The sequence below is a fragment of the Chiroxiphia lanceolata genome, chromosome 5, assembly GCF_009829145.1.
Source record: "Chiroxiphia lanceolata isolate bChiLan1 chromosome 5, bChiLan1.pri, whole genome shotgun sequence".
Classification (NCBI taxonomy): domain Eukaryota; kingdom Metazoa; phylum Chordata; class Aves; order Passeriformes; family Pipridae; genus Chiroxiphia; species Chiroxiphia lanceolata.
This window is the reverse complement of record NC_045641.1, coordinates 29,447,609-29,465,927: the sequence shown is the minus strand read 5'-3', so window position 1 is coordinate 29,465,927 and position 18,319 is coordinate 29,447,609. Positions and strand designations below refer to the sequence as shown.

General features: G+C 40.5%; 1 protein-coding gene across 2 annotated transcripts in view; it reads right to left on the bottom strand.

The window, feature by feature from the left end:
* The window catches only part of PDZRN4 (PDZ domain containing ring finger 4), a 240,369-nt gene that overhangs the window by 12,415 nt on the left and 209,635 nt on the right, over positions 1-18,319 (bottom strand). For both annotated transcript variants that reach the window (XM_032689495.1, XM_032689496.1), the window contains 2 exons: positions 5,500-5,598; positions 3,214-3,276 (listed from right to left, as the gene is read on the bottom strand). In XM_032689495.1, the coding sequence (XP_032545386.1) occupies positions 3,214-3,276; positions 5,500-5,598 (162 nt within the window). The remainder of the gene's footprint in view (positions 1-3,213; positions 3,277-5,499; positions 5,599-18,319) is intronic.

The window sequence follows — 18,319 nt, the reverse complement described above, 5'->3', positions numbered from 1 at the left end:
TGACGTTCATCTTTCTCCGTTCAGAGTAATGGAAGTGTCACTTTGAGATAATAGTGCTGGTGGAAGCAAGACTGGTAATGCTACAGCTGAAATCAGTCACACTGTATTCTGGTAGAGAGCCAATTAGAGAGCTACAGTATTATCTCTCACCAGGCAATACTTACAGGCCACTGCTTATTGCCGCTCCATTTAATCATTTCATATTTCTGTAGACAGCTTAGTAGACAGAACCACACAAAACATATGTATCCCCCTTACAAGGGGATAATCAAAATAAAAGTGGTTCCTCCATGAGACTGTGCTTTTCTTGCTACCTTTCTCCTATTCTGTCAGTCCATTAAAACAACCACATCCACGACTACATGGTAACAAACACAATTTGCATTGTCCAAAACCCTTTACTGAGGGCATCAAATAAAAATCTTATTTCCCACATGCATTTCATTTTGTCCACTTCACAGCACGAGAAGGATTATTCTCATTGTGGCAACAAAATCTCAAAAATTTGATCTATTTGAAAAAGGGTGAAAACAAAACCGGAAGACAGAAGGATCTGAATACTTGAGGGAAAAAAAATCTAATGATTCAATTTCAAAGTAGCAGAAACTTCTGGTTGTAAATGAAAGAGAAAGTTGAATTTCTGCATATATGTTTGGCCTGACTCAAAATACGGCTTAAATTCAGATTAAAGAAAACTCCAGTGTACCCTGATGACCTAACTGGCAATGAGTGAAACGTCTGAGACAGTTCAAAGCTTACACAGCTGTGGTCTCTGGGAGACCAGACAACCCAGGTAACACAGTGCTGCTCTAACCTGAAAAACAGAGATGCAACCACAGAGAGGCTCAGGAGCAGATTTCCATCTCGTGCAAAACATCCCCAGCCACGGTGGCCACTCCAGTGACTCTTATCAGCTGAGTAACTGCTCCTTGCAGACCCCAGAGGGGGCAGCCAGGCTGCCCCCATGGAGGTGCCCACCCTGCCTCAGCTGCACCATCATGTGGGATGAACAGGACTTCAGCCTGCCTCACGGCATCTGACCCTGTTGGACAGCACTTAGACTGGAGGTTCACAGCTAAAAATAGCAGAAGTTTAGACAAGTGCCACTAAGACTGTCCTTATAAAACGTTTCCCTTGACTTTGCAACATTTCATGTAAAATACTCAGGCAGTTTTCAGTTGCTTAAGGAAACTGTGAAGGTTGGCAATTTCTGAGAATGAGAAGGGAGCAGTTAACAGCCTCAAAAATGAGAGGAAACCTACTGTAATTTTGTGAGGAATACACAAAAGAGAGAATCTCCCTCAACCAATGCCACTTGTCACCCACAGAAAATGCCCCCATGCTCAGGGATCTGTCTCTCTCCCAGCCTCAGTGTAATCCCCCCATAATGGCACTGTCACCTTCTATTTCTCTGAGTTACCTCATCAATAAGAGTAGATAGAGGTTCAATGTATTTTCAGATATGAAAGTAAACCCCACATAACTCTCTGGGTGTTAACTTTAATGATCAAACTCCTAGCTATATATCAGCACTGACATTAAAGTAATGCTCCAGTCCACAAGAGGATGGCAGAATTATCTATGTTTTCTCTCATCCCCAGAGCCTTTACTCAAAATTGAAATGAATTTCATTAGGAACTGGAGAACATTCACCTGACCTGCTGTTGGCTGTCCACCCAGAAACTTTACAAAGCAAGGAAAGTAGCAGAAAATGGAAGTACTCTCAATAGAGTAGTTCCTTATTTTGACAAACATAGAGTCGGAATGAAAGTTGTTTCTGTTTTTTGAATAAAAAAGGAGTGTTTTTCTGATTTTTGAAAGTTAAAAATACCGTTATATCCTGCTTTCTTTCTTCATTAGGTATTTTACAGAATGACACAGAAGGCAGTGCCCTGACTTTCCTCTCTTAGGTGCACCACCTGGTGTGGTCCCTTCACCCCAAGTCCTGCTGAGGACCTCACTTCCCTCACACCGTGGCATCTGTGTCTTCTGGGGGAAAACATCGTCCTGTGAATGTTTCTACAGTCCCAACCACACAGAGAATAAACCAGCAGCCCCTGACATAAAAATCTAATTTATTATTTCCTCTCCAGATAATGGGCCACTTTGGCAAGCCAGGTGGTAGACTCTGTTGTGTAGCTACACTCCAAAAGGTGATGTAAGCTGAACTAGGATAAGAGATACAGCTACAAGCTTCAGCAAAGACATTTCCTGCACAAATTAAAAGCTTGGAAGGAAGGAACAGACTGATCTTGTGACAAACTGAAAGCTCATGCGTTAATGAAGGGCAATCATGGACTATGTTACAGAAAAGCAACCTGTGATCACCAGGAGCTGCTTCTGGGGTGTCAGTGAAAAAAGGTCAAAATGCAAGGGTAATCAACTCGGAACCCGAATTAAAATGCTACAATACAGCAAAGAGTTTCCTGTTTAGTGATTTTTGGTAGCTATTTTGTGATTTTGCACTAGGGTAAAAAATGCACTATCCACTGTCTGTTAAAAAAGGGAAACCCACTGCCATTCTAGCTACTTCCCTCTCTGCACAGGTTCATTTCCCTCCTCCAGAGCCAGGAGCCAGCTACCCTCACCCACAGGAGCTATGCTGTATCACAAAAACCTCTCTTCGGGGTAGCTCTTTCAGTGAGCAGATAACAGAAATGAAGGGGAAAAAAAAGCCAGGATGGCGGATAAGAAAACAATTCAGAAAAGGGGTGTTTTATTGGGGAAGGAAAGAAAACATTAACAAAGGCTTAATGAACCCCCTACTTAAGTATGTTCAGGATCATCCTTCTCTAATAGCACATTTTCTGTATGAAAACTCTTATCATCTATGCTCAGCAGAAATGAGCTTTACCCAAATTTATGCGATTGGTGAATGAGCAGCAAATCTCTGACACTCATATTTATGTCTGCAAGATCCTGTTTAGAATTTGACACTGAGATGAACGTAGTAGAAATGAGATTTTCTAATAAATATGGGAAAAAAAAAGACATGGGATGTAAATGCATGAGCCAGAACGAGTTTGTCAGTCTCACTTTTCAGTACACGCACTCTAGCTCCCAGCTATTGTGTTAAAAAATAGACAGACACGGATTTTCTCATCGATCACAGTAACAAAGAGAACTTCCTTCCCTCATTAACAGTCCACAGAGAAGATGGCACTGCATGTTTGTCTGAAGAATGAATTTAATGAAGAGTCTGTTGTCACATACTTGCAAAATGCGGTCTCCTTCACGGATCCTTCCATCTCTGGCAGCAATGCTGTTTGGATCAATCTGCACAGGACAATATCCATTAACTGAACATGAAAAGATTTTTACAGGAAATTGTAACAGGTGCACAATTGCATGATTAGAAAAAGTACCATTTTTACACCATACAGAGGCAATCTGAAGTTTCCCTTAGAGTCACATGAACTCAACAGTTCTTTAAATGATTGTATAAGCTTGTTTCAGATAAAAGGCCTCAAAACAGAAAGGGTGAAAGGGTTGGGAGCATATGATTTTCAGATTAATACTTTCCTATGCCACTGCCAGGCATTAACCTTCAGCTGTCAGAGCACTGAAAATTAATGACAGAGACCCTTTTCTGTGAAAGTTCACTATGGACTGAGCTGCTTCTGCAGCAATTGATACCTCTATACAAATGAGCCTGTCTTTGGAAAAAGAGCACAGTTTTTTCTCTTCCATGGAAACAGTTATTATTAAATTATTATCTCAGTAATCAATCTATTGATTGCTATTTCCTCTGGAATTTTGCAGTTCACAAGGAAACATTAAAAAAAACCAAAGGATCCACACTGTATAGATCACTCACAGGTCCTGTATATCATTCCTAGTCTGAACCAATTAATTTTAAGTTAGTTTAAGATAAATAGATGTTTAGGTCTCCACTGATAGTTTATCAAAGTCACTACAGCTCATCCCTGAGCAATGACCTACTGTTTGCTGCAGGGCAATTCAATCTATCACCTTTCATTTGATAGTTATCTAAAATAATTTATTTTGCCTCAACACGCCATAAGCTATTTTTTCAAACCAAACATTTGAGTTGAGCATTTGGTTCACAGGTTACATCCTCTACATCTCAGATATTATTTTCATCTTGTGCATTGTCATAGAAAAAAGAAATAAACCTGAAGTGCTCAATCAAGTACGAAAGACAGTATAATTACATTCACTTTCAAAGGTCTGAAAAAATTCTACCACGTAGGAAAACCAGAACACTTCAGATATAATCCTGGAATGTATTAAGAGATTCATGAACTTTCTTTGCCCTCACAAGGTCAAACAGACTTTAACAGCAGTGCTTATACAAGTGGTGGAAGACATAGTCTTGGGTAATTTATATTAATTCCTCATTCTTTTTCCAAGGCTGTGCTTTTCAGCTTCTTTGACATTGCTACTGGCCTGTGAATATGCAATCTTGCTTTCATCCCCAGTCACTGATACATAGGAGAATTGTCTTTATCGATCCTCTCTGTCCATGAGCTTCACTCAGAATTTAGAATCACATAATTTCTCAAGTAGGAAGGGACTCATAAGGTTCATGAAATCCAACAACCTTTTCCTCACAGAACTACCTAAAACTAAACGATATGACTAAAAGAGTCATCCAGTTGCTCCTTGAACTTGGTCAGGCTTGGCGCTGTGACCACTTCCCTGGGGAGCCTGCTCCAGGAACCAACTACCCTTTTAAGTGAAGAACCTTTTCTTAATGTCCAAATTTGGTTCAACATGTTGAAAAAGCGACAAATTTGGATCACAGTTCATGCAGAAAAATCACCAGTGAGCTTGGACTCAGCAGTGACCTTGAACTCACAAGTGTTCTGCTTTACCCAAAAAAGCCTCCTCTTTGAATGGCTGGAGACTCAAAGGGAGATAGTGTTCCTGGAAGTCCTGCGGACTGACCCGTGAAATACTAAAACCCTGTGCTGTGTGCCACATTTTATGAGTGAAGCAAATGAAATCTGAGTATTTCCCATTTCAGTATCCAGTATTCTGTTTTTTGTTTTTCCAACAATTCATCTCCCAAGCTACTCTCTCCACCCACCTGTGGTATGTCTGTGTGTACCACAACTGTAACAAAAGCAAAAATAATACAATAGTGACTGACCACTGTTATGATTACCAAGGCTGTAGCAGGGGGAGAATGCAAGCAGAGTGTGGAGAAGGCACTTTTCTCCCTTAAAGATCTTCCTGATTTCCATCATAAGGGCACATTTCTTTCAAAATGCAGATTATGCACAGACTGCTTTGTACTTCCCTAACCGTGATGTTGTAATTAATGGCACTTACATTAAAGAAGCCCACTTTAATAACTACACCGCTTGGACATGATATAAACTGATAATATAAATTAATTGAGAGTGACACAAGCTGGTTGCAGGCTGACACTTCTGCACTCTGGTCTCAGAGCACTTGCTTGTACATTCCCTGGCACATTTAGCCCTCCACCACAAGCATCTCCCATGTTCCTCCCCAGTGCCATGTCCTTACCTCACTGACATAGATTCCTGTGTCCTCCTCATCATCGGTTCTGTAACAGACAGTTAGCCCCAGCTTCTCCTGGCTGCCAATGCGGCACAGCTCCACCTCCTACAAGAAAATATACATGCTTGTGTGGTGGCTCTTACCAAGTGTGGGCAAAACTGTGCAGCACAGGGCAGCACCAAGCTACTGACATCCTCATACTGTATGACCTACTCATACAGCTCAGTCTTAAGACACAATATTTTGTCTGCATCTTTAAGGGGGAAACTATTCTGAGACCTAAGAAGGAAATTCCAGTACATTGCAGGTTCAAGTTATATAGAAACTGTTCAGTAAGACAGGTAAAACTGAGAAATATAGCTGTGCTTCGATTTTGCAGGTTTTTGACTTTTGGATAATAGAAGCTGGCTTACAACAGATTGCATAGTCATTCTAGTCCCATCATTCTAGTCCCACCACACCAGCTATTGGTTTATAGGATATGAGACAGACTGGCTACACATCCATCAATCCATCACACAAATGCCACTCCCTTATAACAGCAATCCGAGCCATAAAGCAAAAACATAGCCTTCCATTAATACCATAATTCTTTCCATGGTCAGTTTAGTGACACAGCTTCAATGCAGAAGCTGTTAGATAACAGAAGGATCCTTCAAGGAATCTCCTGTGGAGCTGAACAGCCTTGGCATCTCAATTGTGAGGTGATGCAGAAAACATATTTTTAGTGTCAGTTGTCCCAGCAGTGGCATCTTATTAAAAGTGCAAGTTTTAGGGCAGATGGCACACTGATAAGTACTACATCCATCCATCTGAGGGTTTCTTAGAGGAACTGTTCACAAAAAATGCAAAACTGCACTTGTCTTGAACACTGTGAAAAAACAATTGTAATAAAGCAGAATGAACCCAATAACACAGAGTATTAGCTTGGTTGCAAATGGGAAACTTTAGCTGATATTTGTATTTAAAGGGAGTCTGCAAGTGACACTTGGACCTTAACAGCTTCTCCTTCTGAGGCTGTGCAATAAAAGAAGAGAGACCAATCTGTGCTTCAGTTCTCAGTCTGTGATACAGAGTTTGTTCCTTCCCATCCCCATAGACGTCATGCAGATTAATCCACAAACAGGCACAGGGTGCACAGCAGTGGTGACTCACTACTGAACCCAGTGAGTGGGACCAGGTGTCAAGATGCTACAACATACAGAAGAACCTGCACTTCACACACATGGGTTAGCCAATGAGCCTCTAGACATTTTCATTTCAGCTGAACATCTTTCACAAAGTGCACTGCTATGGTTTGCTCCCCTACCCACTCACCAATGTACAAATCTACGTATGTTTACTACCTGCACAAACCCTGTAAGCTTCTCCCTGGACTTTGGACATTCAATGTATTAACAAAAAGTAAGAAAATGTAGAAAAAAACCCCACAAAGCCTGTAGTATTCTTTAGTTTTTATTAAAAATGGCAGGAGTTTTATGTAGCATGGAAAAGAGTGGAATTATTAACCAGTACATATTATACATTGGGTTTGAAAGAAGAAACACAAGATAATGTTTTATTAGGGAAAACAACTACAGTACCTGATTTTGGCATCAGAAGCAAAAGTGTGTGTACTGAAGGGAGGTCTATTCAAAACCCATAATAATTGATGCCTCCACAGGGAAAGAACACTTGACTAGAACTGCAATATTAGGGAGAAATTACAGTAACAAGATGGTTTCAATTACAGCAACAAGGTATACTTTTAAGGAATAGAGAAGCTTGTGGTCCCGTGGAGGCCTATAAGGAAACCTAAATACACCATAAAAGACTGAAACCGGGACCTTTAAATCAAGGTAAATGAGGATCTGTGCACAAGCAGAAATCCATTGACTTTCACTGTCCTGCTGGCACAACCTCCTGTATCCCCACATTAAGGCTGGACAGGGGCCCCACGGACTGCTTTGAACACAATTTCTTTGGATGGGAACAACCTTGAAGTTCTCATGGATGATTTGTTTCAAAATGTTACTACAAAGCTGTACCAACGTTTCAGGCTGCAAACAAACTGAATCCTATCAGTGTACTGGCTCAATGAGCAGAATAATTTAACCATTTAGGGCATGAAAGAACAAAGGAAAATGAGGATGACCCAACAGGCTTCATCCTGGGAGTCCAAGAGATTTGCTAAAATTGTCTCTGGGAACCAGCTGATGACAAGTATCAGTGACTAACACCCTCTGACTGGGATGCAACAGCCCTGTCTGCTCATAGTACCTGGGTTACCACAGCTTTTGTTTCTCCATTCTAGTAGCAGAGTTTAGAGCTGAGATCAGTACTCGGTGTTCTTGGATTACCTCTTTCCTAAATGACTAAATGAGGTGGAGTCTGATGACTGCGCACGGCTGTGGCCACTTAGAAGGTGTAGATACCTAACACTCAGATACTGGTACTCTGTGTGAAAAGCCCAATAACCATTTCATATTTTTCAGTCTAGATGCAAGTTCATACTCAAATAATATCTCATTCAGCATGAGGGAGAAGTTGGATGAGGTCTCTTGCTTTCATTGGAAGTCATTCCAGATAATTGCATTTTACCCATGGCACATCTGCACTACTAACCTCACAGCATCATCTTTTTAACCAGAAACACAATATCCTGGTCACAAGCAAACAAACCAGAGCTGAAAAAAACATCTTTGGAAAATTCAAAACCACTTTGCATAAAATATTAAATCATCTCTAAGAGCAAAAGCCCACAAGTATCATCTTTAACTCTGTGTAACAAAAACATCTGAAACAATTACAACAGATAAGCAGCAACTGAGACACTAGAGAACCTGGACCATCATGGTCAAATACAACTGACATTGTATTTTGTGACAGATACTTTTTAGTGTGGGAGTTTTTTTCACGGAACCACAGAATCACATAATATCCCGAGTTGGAAGGGACCCACAGGGATTACTGAGTCCAACTCTTAGCCCTGCACAGGACCATCCCCAAGAGTCACACCATGTGCCCCGAGAGTATTGTACAAATGCTTCTTGACTCTGTCAGGCTTGGTGCTGGGACCACTTCCCTAGGAAGCCTGTTCCAGCACCCAACCACCCTCTGGGGAAGAATCTTTTTCTAACGTCTAACCTAACATCGCCTGATACAACCTCAAGCCATTCCCTTGGGTCCTGTCACCTGGTCACCACACAGAAGAGATCAGTGTCTGCCCCTCCTTTTCCCCTCACGAGGAAGTTGTAGACTGCAATGAGGTCTTCCCCTCAGATTTCCTCTTCTCCAGGTTGAACAGACCAAGTGACCTCAGCCGCTCCTCATATGCTTCCCCTCAAGGCCTTTCTTCACCATCTTCATTGCTCTCCTCTAGACACTGTCTAATAGCTCTTTCTTATATTGCAGTGCCCAAAACTGCACACAATATTCAAGGTGAAGTCGCCCCAGTGCAGAGCAGAGCAGGACAATCCCCTCCCTTGACCGGCTGGCGATACTTTGCCCGATGGCCCCCAGGACGTGGTTGGCCCCAGTGGCTGCCAGGGCACTGCTGACTTATATTCAACTTGGCATTGACCAGGACTCCCAGGTCCCTTTCTGTGGCACTGCTTTCCAGCATCTCATTCCCCAGTCTATATGAACAACCAGGGTTGGCCCATCCCAGGCGCAGAATCTGTCACTTTCCCTTGTTGAACTTCATATGGTTGCTGATTGCCCAGTCCTTTAATTTGTCAAGGTCTCTCTCACTAATGGCTTTTAACAGAAGAAACAGTAAGTTTGGCATCAGTACATTTGTAAGAATGTAACTTCCTTCTCTGAAATCCCTTTAGATATGTACACACGTGTGCACACACACGCAGACACCTTCTCTTTGGTTTTGTCAGTGTGTATGTAGGGACTGAACTGACGTCTTCAAAACTCAGCATTTTAAAAAATCTACCAGAAACAATATTTGGATATTCATGAACAGTGCTGACAGACAGATGGTGGGAGGAGAAGGACTGAAGAGAGAGCTCAGGAGATGACAGCCTCCCTGTCTTTTGGGCGCACTGGGGCAGCCGCCTCTCAACACGAAGAGTATTCTACTGCCAAGTGACAGAAATCAATGCCAAATTGCTAACTCTTTGATTTGCTGCTTCTTTTCTCTGTTTGGTAAGGTTTCTTCTCACTGCGCACAGATGTTGACAAGAGTTATTCACCTGGTGACCACGTGCTGGAATAACTGCACACATGGAAAACTTACTCTGCCACATTTTGATTTGCTGGCCACTCTGCCAATCGTGTCTACTAAGATCTTTGAATCCCTCCCCACTTTCTGTCAGGATTAGCTACTCCCTGTTCAACACTGTCCACTCCATTTAAAGTGTGGCTGAGCTCTGTCATTCCCTCCCACCTCCATTCAAACCATCCCACCCCAACACTTCTCTCTACCAACAGAATCCTTCCATTCTCATCTTCAAAACCATCTCAGTTCATTCTTTCCCTAAGGGACCCTTAATCCATATTTCACACACAGTATCCTCACTCACCATTTTCTCCCCTTTCCCATCAAATGTTTCCATTCTTATTGAGTGCCCATGTTCACACAGCCCCCACATCACCTTCCTTTTACTCTCACCTTATAACTCATCCTGTTATCTCACCTATAGAAATCTGTAAAGAAGTTACTGTCTGGTAATCAGAAAGTCTCATCTACTAAAGTGACTGCTTCACTCTGTATGAAACACACAGACAGCTGAGCACTGCTGAAATAACCTATTATTGCTGTCACTTTGTTCTCCTTCATCTCTCTCATCCTCTGATTCGTTGTCTTGCCTGCCCCCTCACACTTCTGTGTAACGAGAAGAAGTTTTTGTATGGGTAAGAAATAAGGCAAACAAGAAATTAGAGCTCAATACAAATTAGTGGCAATGAACAGCAGGACATACTCTTCCCAAGGCAGGAGACTCTCAAAGCCCATACAAGAACTTCCAGTGTTTGGAGGCAACAGGATGGCTTCGAAACTCATAATAAACTTGAGATCTAATGTGTCGCTTGTCCTGGAACTTTCAGAGAATGGTTCAGGGAAGCCTTGACACACTCTGTGTTAATACTATTTTTGTTGAATTTGAGCTACCATATTCACAGTTAGTGAAGACATTGCATGGAACTGTAACTCCTGGGCTGCTCTAATGCAATGGAGGTTTAATGAGACAAACACTGTCCCAGCTCTAATCTAAAGGGTTTAGAGTCCAGTTGCTAGAAGTATAATGTTCTGTCATCTCATTCTATGTCCATTTTTCATTTTTGTCCACTGATGACTTGTCATGAAATACAGGAAAACTAGTTTACTGTATGAACTGTAGATCAGTATAACTAATTAAAGCCATTCAGTTATTCAACATTATTTTGCAGTATGAAAAAGGTAAACTCTACACTTGGTCACCTCATGTCCAAACACACATCTAGGACTGGGGGTCTCCTGAAACTATGCTGACAAGGAAATGTGCCAATCCCCTTTGCAATTTCTTAGTGTATGGAAACACAATGATCCATTTCCAGATTGGAACCCTTTAATAAGAAATGAGGATGAACTTACTGATATAAGTAACTAGTCACAAGATCAAGACATCTAAAATTTTTGAAAAATCATTTGGTGTACTTGAGATTACTGAGCATATGTTTGAGATTCTTCCCTGGATGATGTGATACAAAGAGGAGGGGAAATTTCCCTACCTTCTCAAATTCATCACAATTTTTTTTTTTAAATTAGTAAGATCTTGCCTCATAAAACAGGGTTTATTTAGCAGGTTTCCACAAGCATTTTGATTTGAAGTCCTTATTCCCCATTCAATTGTAACTGCTTTGGTGCAGTCATCTCATGTAACTTTTCATTACTTGTTTTTGCTACCTATAGGCAGAAAACAATGCAAACACTACCAGAGTAGCAGCACATAAAAGAATAAATGCAGAATGTTTGAAAGGCACTGCAGAAATACTATAAATATTCCACATCCTTTTAATATTCCCCATCTGCCTTTATAGCAATTTTTGCACCCACTAAAAGGACCAAAATCGTCATAGCTACTGAGTTTTCTTCACCCGTACAGTATATCAGAGTAATGAGTTCCATGAACTGTGGTAACACCATTAGAAGGGGCAGAATGGAATCAAAACACAACAGCGTTTTTCCTAAATGGACAGTGTGTGATCAGTTAACACTTAAGTCCTCATTACGATGAAAATATCATCTCACCATTGAGACACAGTCAAAAAACAAATTAATTTTAATTAGTGTTACTCTCCAGTGCAACAGAACCTGTGATTCATAGTTCAAGGTTTATATTTTTGCTACATGGTAAGACAGATGATCCTAAACATTTTCAGTTTGTGATACAGTTAACTTTAATATCTCAGCACTAACTAGCATCTGCTCATCTCATTTAGCTCCATTATCTTTAGAGGAAAAGATCAGTATAGTCTAGCCTGTAAAACCAAAACAGTGTCCTTTCTTCCCTCTTCCCTTTAAACAATTTCTTTCTCCTGAATGGGGGAGGAAAAAAAAAAGACAGAAAGGAGAAGGGAAGCTTTGCTATTTACAAGTATGAAAGACATGTTTTAAATTAGGAATCAACACAACAGTACATACATAGTTTTTAGAAAAGGAAATCATCACAGCATACTGGAGAAACATTCCTGCTGCACCAGCAGAAAGATAAAATGCTGCCAGTCTGGAAAACTCCTTGTGTGGTGAAACAAACAATGCAATTCAGATATGCTTTATTTAAATACTAAAATGTATGAAAGGTGGTTGACAAGTTCCATCTACAAAGCCCACAGTATTGTAATGTTTCTAAGGTAAAAAATGTCCAAGAAATGTAGTCTATGGCCATGTCTGTCTGTTCAGGAATTTTTCTGTACCAGCAGAGGATTATTAGTACCTCTTGGACCAAAACCAGATTACAGTTGTTACTAGCTGATATTATTGCCAACGATCGAGGGGGGAAAAAAAAAGGTATCTTCATAGCCACCCAGAACAATGCAATTATCGCCAATTAGTGAATTACTGCCCATTGCTAAATAAGTGGTCATGTGCAGACTCTGAAACAACCTCAGGTGTGAGGTGAAACACCTTTATGTTCTACCCCTCTACAGACCACTACCAGGCAGAGCTTCAAAATCTTTACATAATTTACTTCATAGTGGGATGACCTAAGAGTTTGCAAAGGCTAAAATAAACCAAGGTTTAGCTGACAACTTTTATGATTATGACCTTGTTTTCCTCAGTTTCTCTCAGAAGCACTTGTAAAGCAGTGTCTTTGTGCCAGGCAAGTTATTCTATGTCATAGCCTTGACTGCACTTTGAGAAGAAATCAAGGCTTATTGAATGCAATGAGGGGTCCAATATCTGATGATACAAGGTGGAGGAACATAGCATTTAGCATAATTTTTAAGAAAAAGATAAAACAAAACCAAAATAATAAAGCAAAATAAGAGAAGAGTAGTTACTTTTATCTTTGCTTTTCCTTTTTACCTGTAGTAATAGCTGAGAAGCTGCTTTTAATGTTCATCTTGCTAATGGTATAATTGACAGAATGAATGAAGCACAAAAGGCCAAGAACAGAGTACTTACAGAATAGCTCAATGAAGAATTAACTGAGAAAGTACATTAAAGTCTGACTTACTTTAATAAACCAGTTACACCGAAAAAAAAATCCTCATTCATCTGAGCTAGTGTCACTCTTCTGAGGCATCAAATAGAAGTGCTCAGGGACTACAGGGACTATACACACCTTAAAATTAAGATTCTTTCTTCAGTATCATCTTATTTCTCCATCTTTATGGGTGAAATCTATCTCCAGTTTATACGCATAGCTGAATTTTGGCTGCTTTTCATGCTTTCTGTCAGGGTTACTACAGGAAAGTTGTCCTATAAAGTAAGATCAATTTTATCAACCTCTTGCTAGTGGTTTCTGTAAACTATGGAAATCAAGTAAAGCTTGGTCTCAGTCTCATAACTGTGTTAGGAATCCCAACTCTGCAGTTCTTGTCCCTGGCAGTGACGTAAGCATTTGGATCATTATCAGGCAGAGCTTCAAACAGCCAAGCACGTAGCAGCATCTCGCTAACAGCATTCACTTTCTTGGCCTCTTCCTCCACATGACTGCCTTTTTCAGGCTGCCAAATCACTGGTCATATGCACTGCTACCTTCTGTAATATCTAATCTTCATAATGCCACACACTCATCATCAATGGCAAGTAATTCTACTTACGAAATAAAAATTAATAATGTGAACAGAATCTTCACTCTTCGTACAGGAACAGTTCAACCTAATGAAGCCCTAGGAGGGTAGAGAGCTAGCAGTGGAGCTAATAAAAAGAAAAGTTATTCTCAAATTCAAAAGTGATGAGAATGTTATATGTAATATTACATGTTACATAAACTCATATGTTGCAAATGAGAGTGGGCGTAAAACAGGAAATGACAGCCTGGGTTTGTAACAAAAATTAAAAAAGCATCATCAGCAGGATAAAGTGGTTCTTTACACTTCATTTTAAAGCACAGTTTATTTCACCTCTGAGTTTGTCCCATGCAGGAGTTGTGACTGTCATGTACAAATGATCAGAGTGTGTACAATGTGTAAAACTGCACCACTTAAAACAGACACACTGTTTCAAACAGGTATCACATTTCACACTAGCCAAATGATGCTGCCAACACTGTTAGCTCTGCTTTGTTTAGAATTTATGTCTTCAAGGGTGACAAGAAGTAATTTGTGGAAACTCAGAAAAAAAAGAGGTGTAAGTCCTAGCATTAGCAGAAATCATCAAAACAATCTATTTTAAATATGATGATTTTTTTTTCTTATGGGTTACTTATCTCTGTTTAGATGAAGAGAGTCTGTGGTGCTTCCACTGTACATTTAACAAAGTAATTTCATACTAAGGTAGGTATTTTGCTTTCAGGCTTGAGGTGGGTGTTAAATATTTAATTCATTACTTGTGTGTGCATGTGCCTGTGTGTAAAAATTTTTTGTATGCCTATGCAGGTACATACAGTGTGTATATATCTGTATGTAAGTGCATGCCAGGTCGGTCAGTTACACTGCAGAGAGTCTTTCCTGACAATCATCAAACAATTCATTTAAGAGCATGATTACAAATCTTGAATATAACAGTGACAGGTTATATGCTTATAATGAGAAAGCAGAACTGTCAGATGACCACAATTCACAGAACCAGAGCAGTGACATTTACAGCCATCTCTGGACTCTACTACCTTTTAATGACAAACCACATAGAAGACTAACTATTTAACTGCAAAAAGGGAAATGGCAAAAGGAAACAAGAATTTTCAGTTTGCTAGAAGAGCTCATCTGTCATAAGATAGATCAGTCAAACATAAACCCCTTCTCTCACTTTACCTCCATGACAATTGACTGTTTAGGGTGAGCTACTGTACAGAAACAGCTCACAGGAGAGACTATATAGAGGAAATGCTTATCACTACAGCTTTGTTATGTGTGCCAATAAAAAATATCAAAACCACCTGGGATTCTGGGACTGCCAGACTGAAAGCAAATAATACCACAGGCAAACAAAGGCATCCTAGACCTGAGAACTATTCTAATGCCATCAAGAGTTATGCTCTTCTGTCAAAGGGATTTTCCAGGAAATACGTTAATGTCTATGTAACACAGGCTAATTGTACGCTATGTTGCAGAAGTATTCAGCGTGAAACAAACTGCAATGAAATGGCCTTCTCCTTCACAGGTCACTGCAGGGTCCCACTGCATTCTTTTCACAATGAATAAACTTGTATTTAAAAGTTTGTGGGGGATTTAATTTACAAACACTGTCCTCTTCCATCAAAAAAAACAATGCTTCCATCAGAGAAGCAAAGCAACTCCTCTAGTACCTTCACCATGGAAAGTAACCAGTGCAGCAGGATTTTAGAAGATTAGACTTCAGTTTCAGAACCCATTTAGAACCCATTCTGCAAATGCCCATGGAGATTTGGTAGAATTCAAGGTTTCGCTTTGACAACATTCTCAAGTTGTGAAAATAACCTAAAGAAATAAGTTCTTTTTCCCTCTGTCTAACAGTCCCAGTATGTTCTGTTATTCAGATTTTACATAGACAGGCACAATCACAATGTACTTGGGGCTATTTGGATGAAAATAGAAAAGCTATGGAGCAAGACAGAGCCAGCCCAGATGTAAAAAAGTTGGAACTGCTGGCAGCTGTGCTGTTACAAATAAAATTACATTCCCCACTGTCTTCTCACTTATCAATTTTGACAGAAGACTGTCCTGACTTCACATAAACAGCATTGAAAAGGACAAATCACATCAGGTGTCAGATTTGCCAGAATGGATCTGGTTTGTAGCTTACCACAAAGAAACAGAGGGTTATCTCCATTCCACATAGTGGGAAGAATCAATGCTCAGTTCAAGGGGTGCGGGCTCTACCTTATAGGCTAAATTTAATCCTCATTTTTTAAAGTCTGGTTTAGAGTTAGGAATCTCTGACACAAGATTGGTTTACATCAAAGCAGAAAGGACAATTATCAGCAAGCATTTCTCAAATGCATAATCCAACCAAACCCAAATATAATGTAGAATGAGAAATACTTAAAAACAAAATCACTTTCCTGCTAAACCCTGCTTTATAGCTACACTTAGAGCCACATGCTGTTTTGTGTCCAGACATAGAATGGTCTGGGACAGCAAGATGATGTAGACAATGATAGCAGTGGTAAAAAAAAAAATAAATATAGGTGCATATAGGCACCTATTAATGAAATATTATCTTGCAACTGTGAGAACAGAGTTTGGCTCTGTAGCTGATGAATCCTTTGATATTAAAGAAGCTCTATTGGATGTGGGATTTCATTCTTACTCTGCAGGTCTGGAGTGAAAATTTTTGGTGTGTGCTACACTTCTACATAAAAAATCAAACAATGAAGTAACTTGAGGCATGGTATGCCTGCCAGTGGATATTCAGTAGTCTGATGTTTGATGATCAGTAACAGTCTGAAGGCCATGAGTGCAAGGAGGAAGACACCATGGTGTCAGCTGAGACTCCCATCGGGTGAGGACAGGGAGCAGACAGCGGTCACAGAGCAGATGGGGGAATGGGTTGGGCTGGATGAACGACGGAGCTGGACTAGAAACGTGAGAAACTTTTGATCACTATGCTATGAACAAATTCAGCACTGCAGTGGGAGGAAGGGTCTAAGCATATGGGGATGAGATAAATATAATTTTTAATTCTGTGGGCCTGGCAAGACTTGTGTGGCCTGTCTGATTTGCATTTACAGGATATTTTAGCTTGACGACACATGGTGGAGTTTACAGTGAGTGTATTTCACATGGAAGTCAAAGAGGGAAAAAAGAAATCCTTTACAGATTACAGGCTTCCTGGCTGCTAAAGGCTCAATAGCTGACAGTCTATCCTCCAGGAAGTCACAAACCTCCACTCAAAGCTGAGTTTTGCCCCTTAGCTAGCATGCATAATACCAAATCTTCATATTCTTGTCAACAATACAAAATCCCAAAATCAACCCTTATGGGAAGTATTAAAGACAAAATACCCTAAATGCTAATAAAAACCATTTTCCCTATTGTCTGAATGTAGTGGGTTGGCTTTTGGATTTTTTAGGCCTTCCTTAGCAATGGGGGTCAGAATTCTAAGGAAGTATTCCATATCATCCTTTAGCGTAACACAACATATAAATGAGGCACAGATAAGAGAGTTCACTCTCTTCTCTCTTCTGGTGGCTGAAGGTGACAGGTCTGACACATTGGATGATCAAACTTACCGGAAAGTAAAATATCCACTTTCTTATTTCAAATAAGTCATGGTATCACTTTTCTCCCTAATTCTTCCACCTTCATATTCATCCTCTTTATTTCTGTTCTTTTCCCATGGTGCAGTATGGATGCTAATTTATTAGAAGTACTTAATTGCACAGTGAAAACTGGCAAGGCAGCTGGAGTTGATGGAATTCCACCTGAAGTCTGGAAACATGGGGGCCAAGCACTCCATGCTAAATTTCACGAGTTTGTGGTGTGCTGTTGGGAACTAGGCGAACTACCTACCTTTGTGATGCAGTCATCATCACTTTGTACAAGAAGAAGGGAGATAAATCAGACTGTTCAAATTACCGTGGTATTACTCTGCTCTCCATTGCTGGCAAAATCCTGGCAAGAATACTTTTGAACAGTAACACCCGCTATAGTAGAAGAACTTCTACCTGAAAGTCAGTGTGGTTTCAGAGCCAACAGGAGCACCACAGACATGGTATTTGTCTTCAGACAACCACAAAAGAAGCGTAGGGAACAGAACAAAGGTCTCTATGTAACCTTTGTTGATCTCACCAAGGCTTTCGATACTGTGAGCAGAAAAGGTCTATGGCAGATTCTGGAATGTCTAGGATGTCCCCCCAAGTTCCTTAAAATGATCATCTTAGTTCATGAGAATCAGCGCGGCCAAGTCAGATATGGCAATGCACTTTCTGAGCCCTTTCTAATAACTAATGGTGTGAAACAAGGCTGCGTCCTTGCACCAACCCTATTCACAATCTTTTTCAGCATGATGCTCCAAAGGACCATGGTAGACCTCAATGATCAGGACGGTATCTACATTCAATACCATACTGATGGAAGCCTATTCAACCTAAGGCGACTGAAGGCCCACACTAAGACCTTAAACCATCTTGTCCAGCAGCTGCTTTATGCTGATGAAGCTGCCCTTGTGGCCCACACAGAAGCAGCTCTGCAGTGTTTAACATCCTGCTTTGCAGAGGCTGCTGAGCTCTTTGGGCTGGAAGTCAGCTTAAAGAAGGCAGAAGTTTTC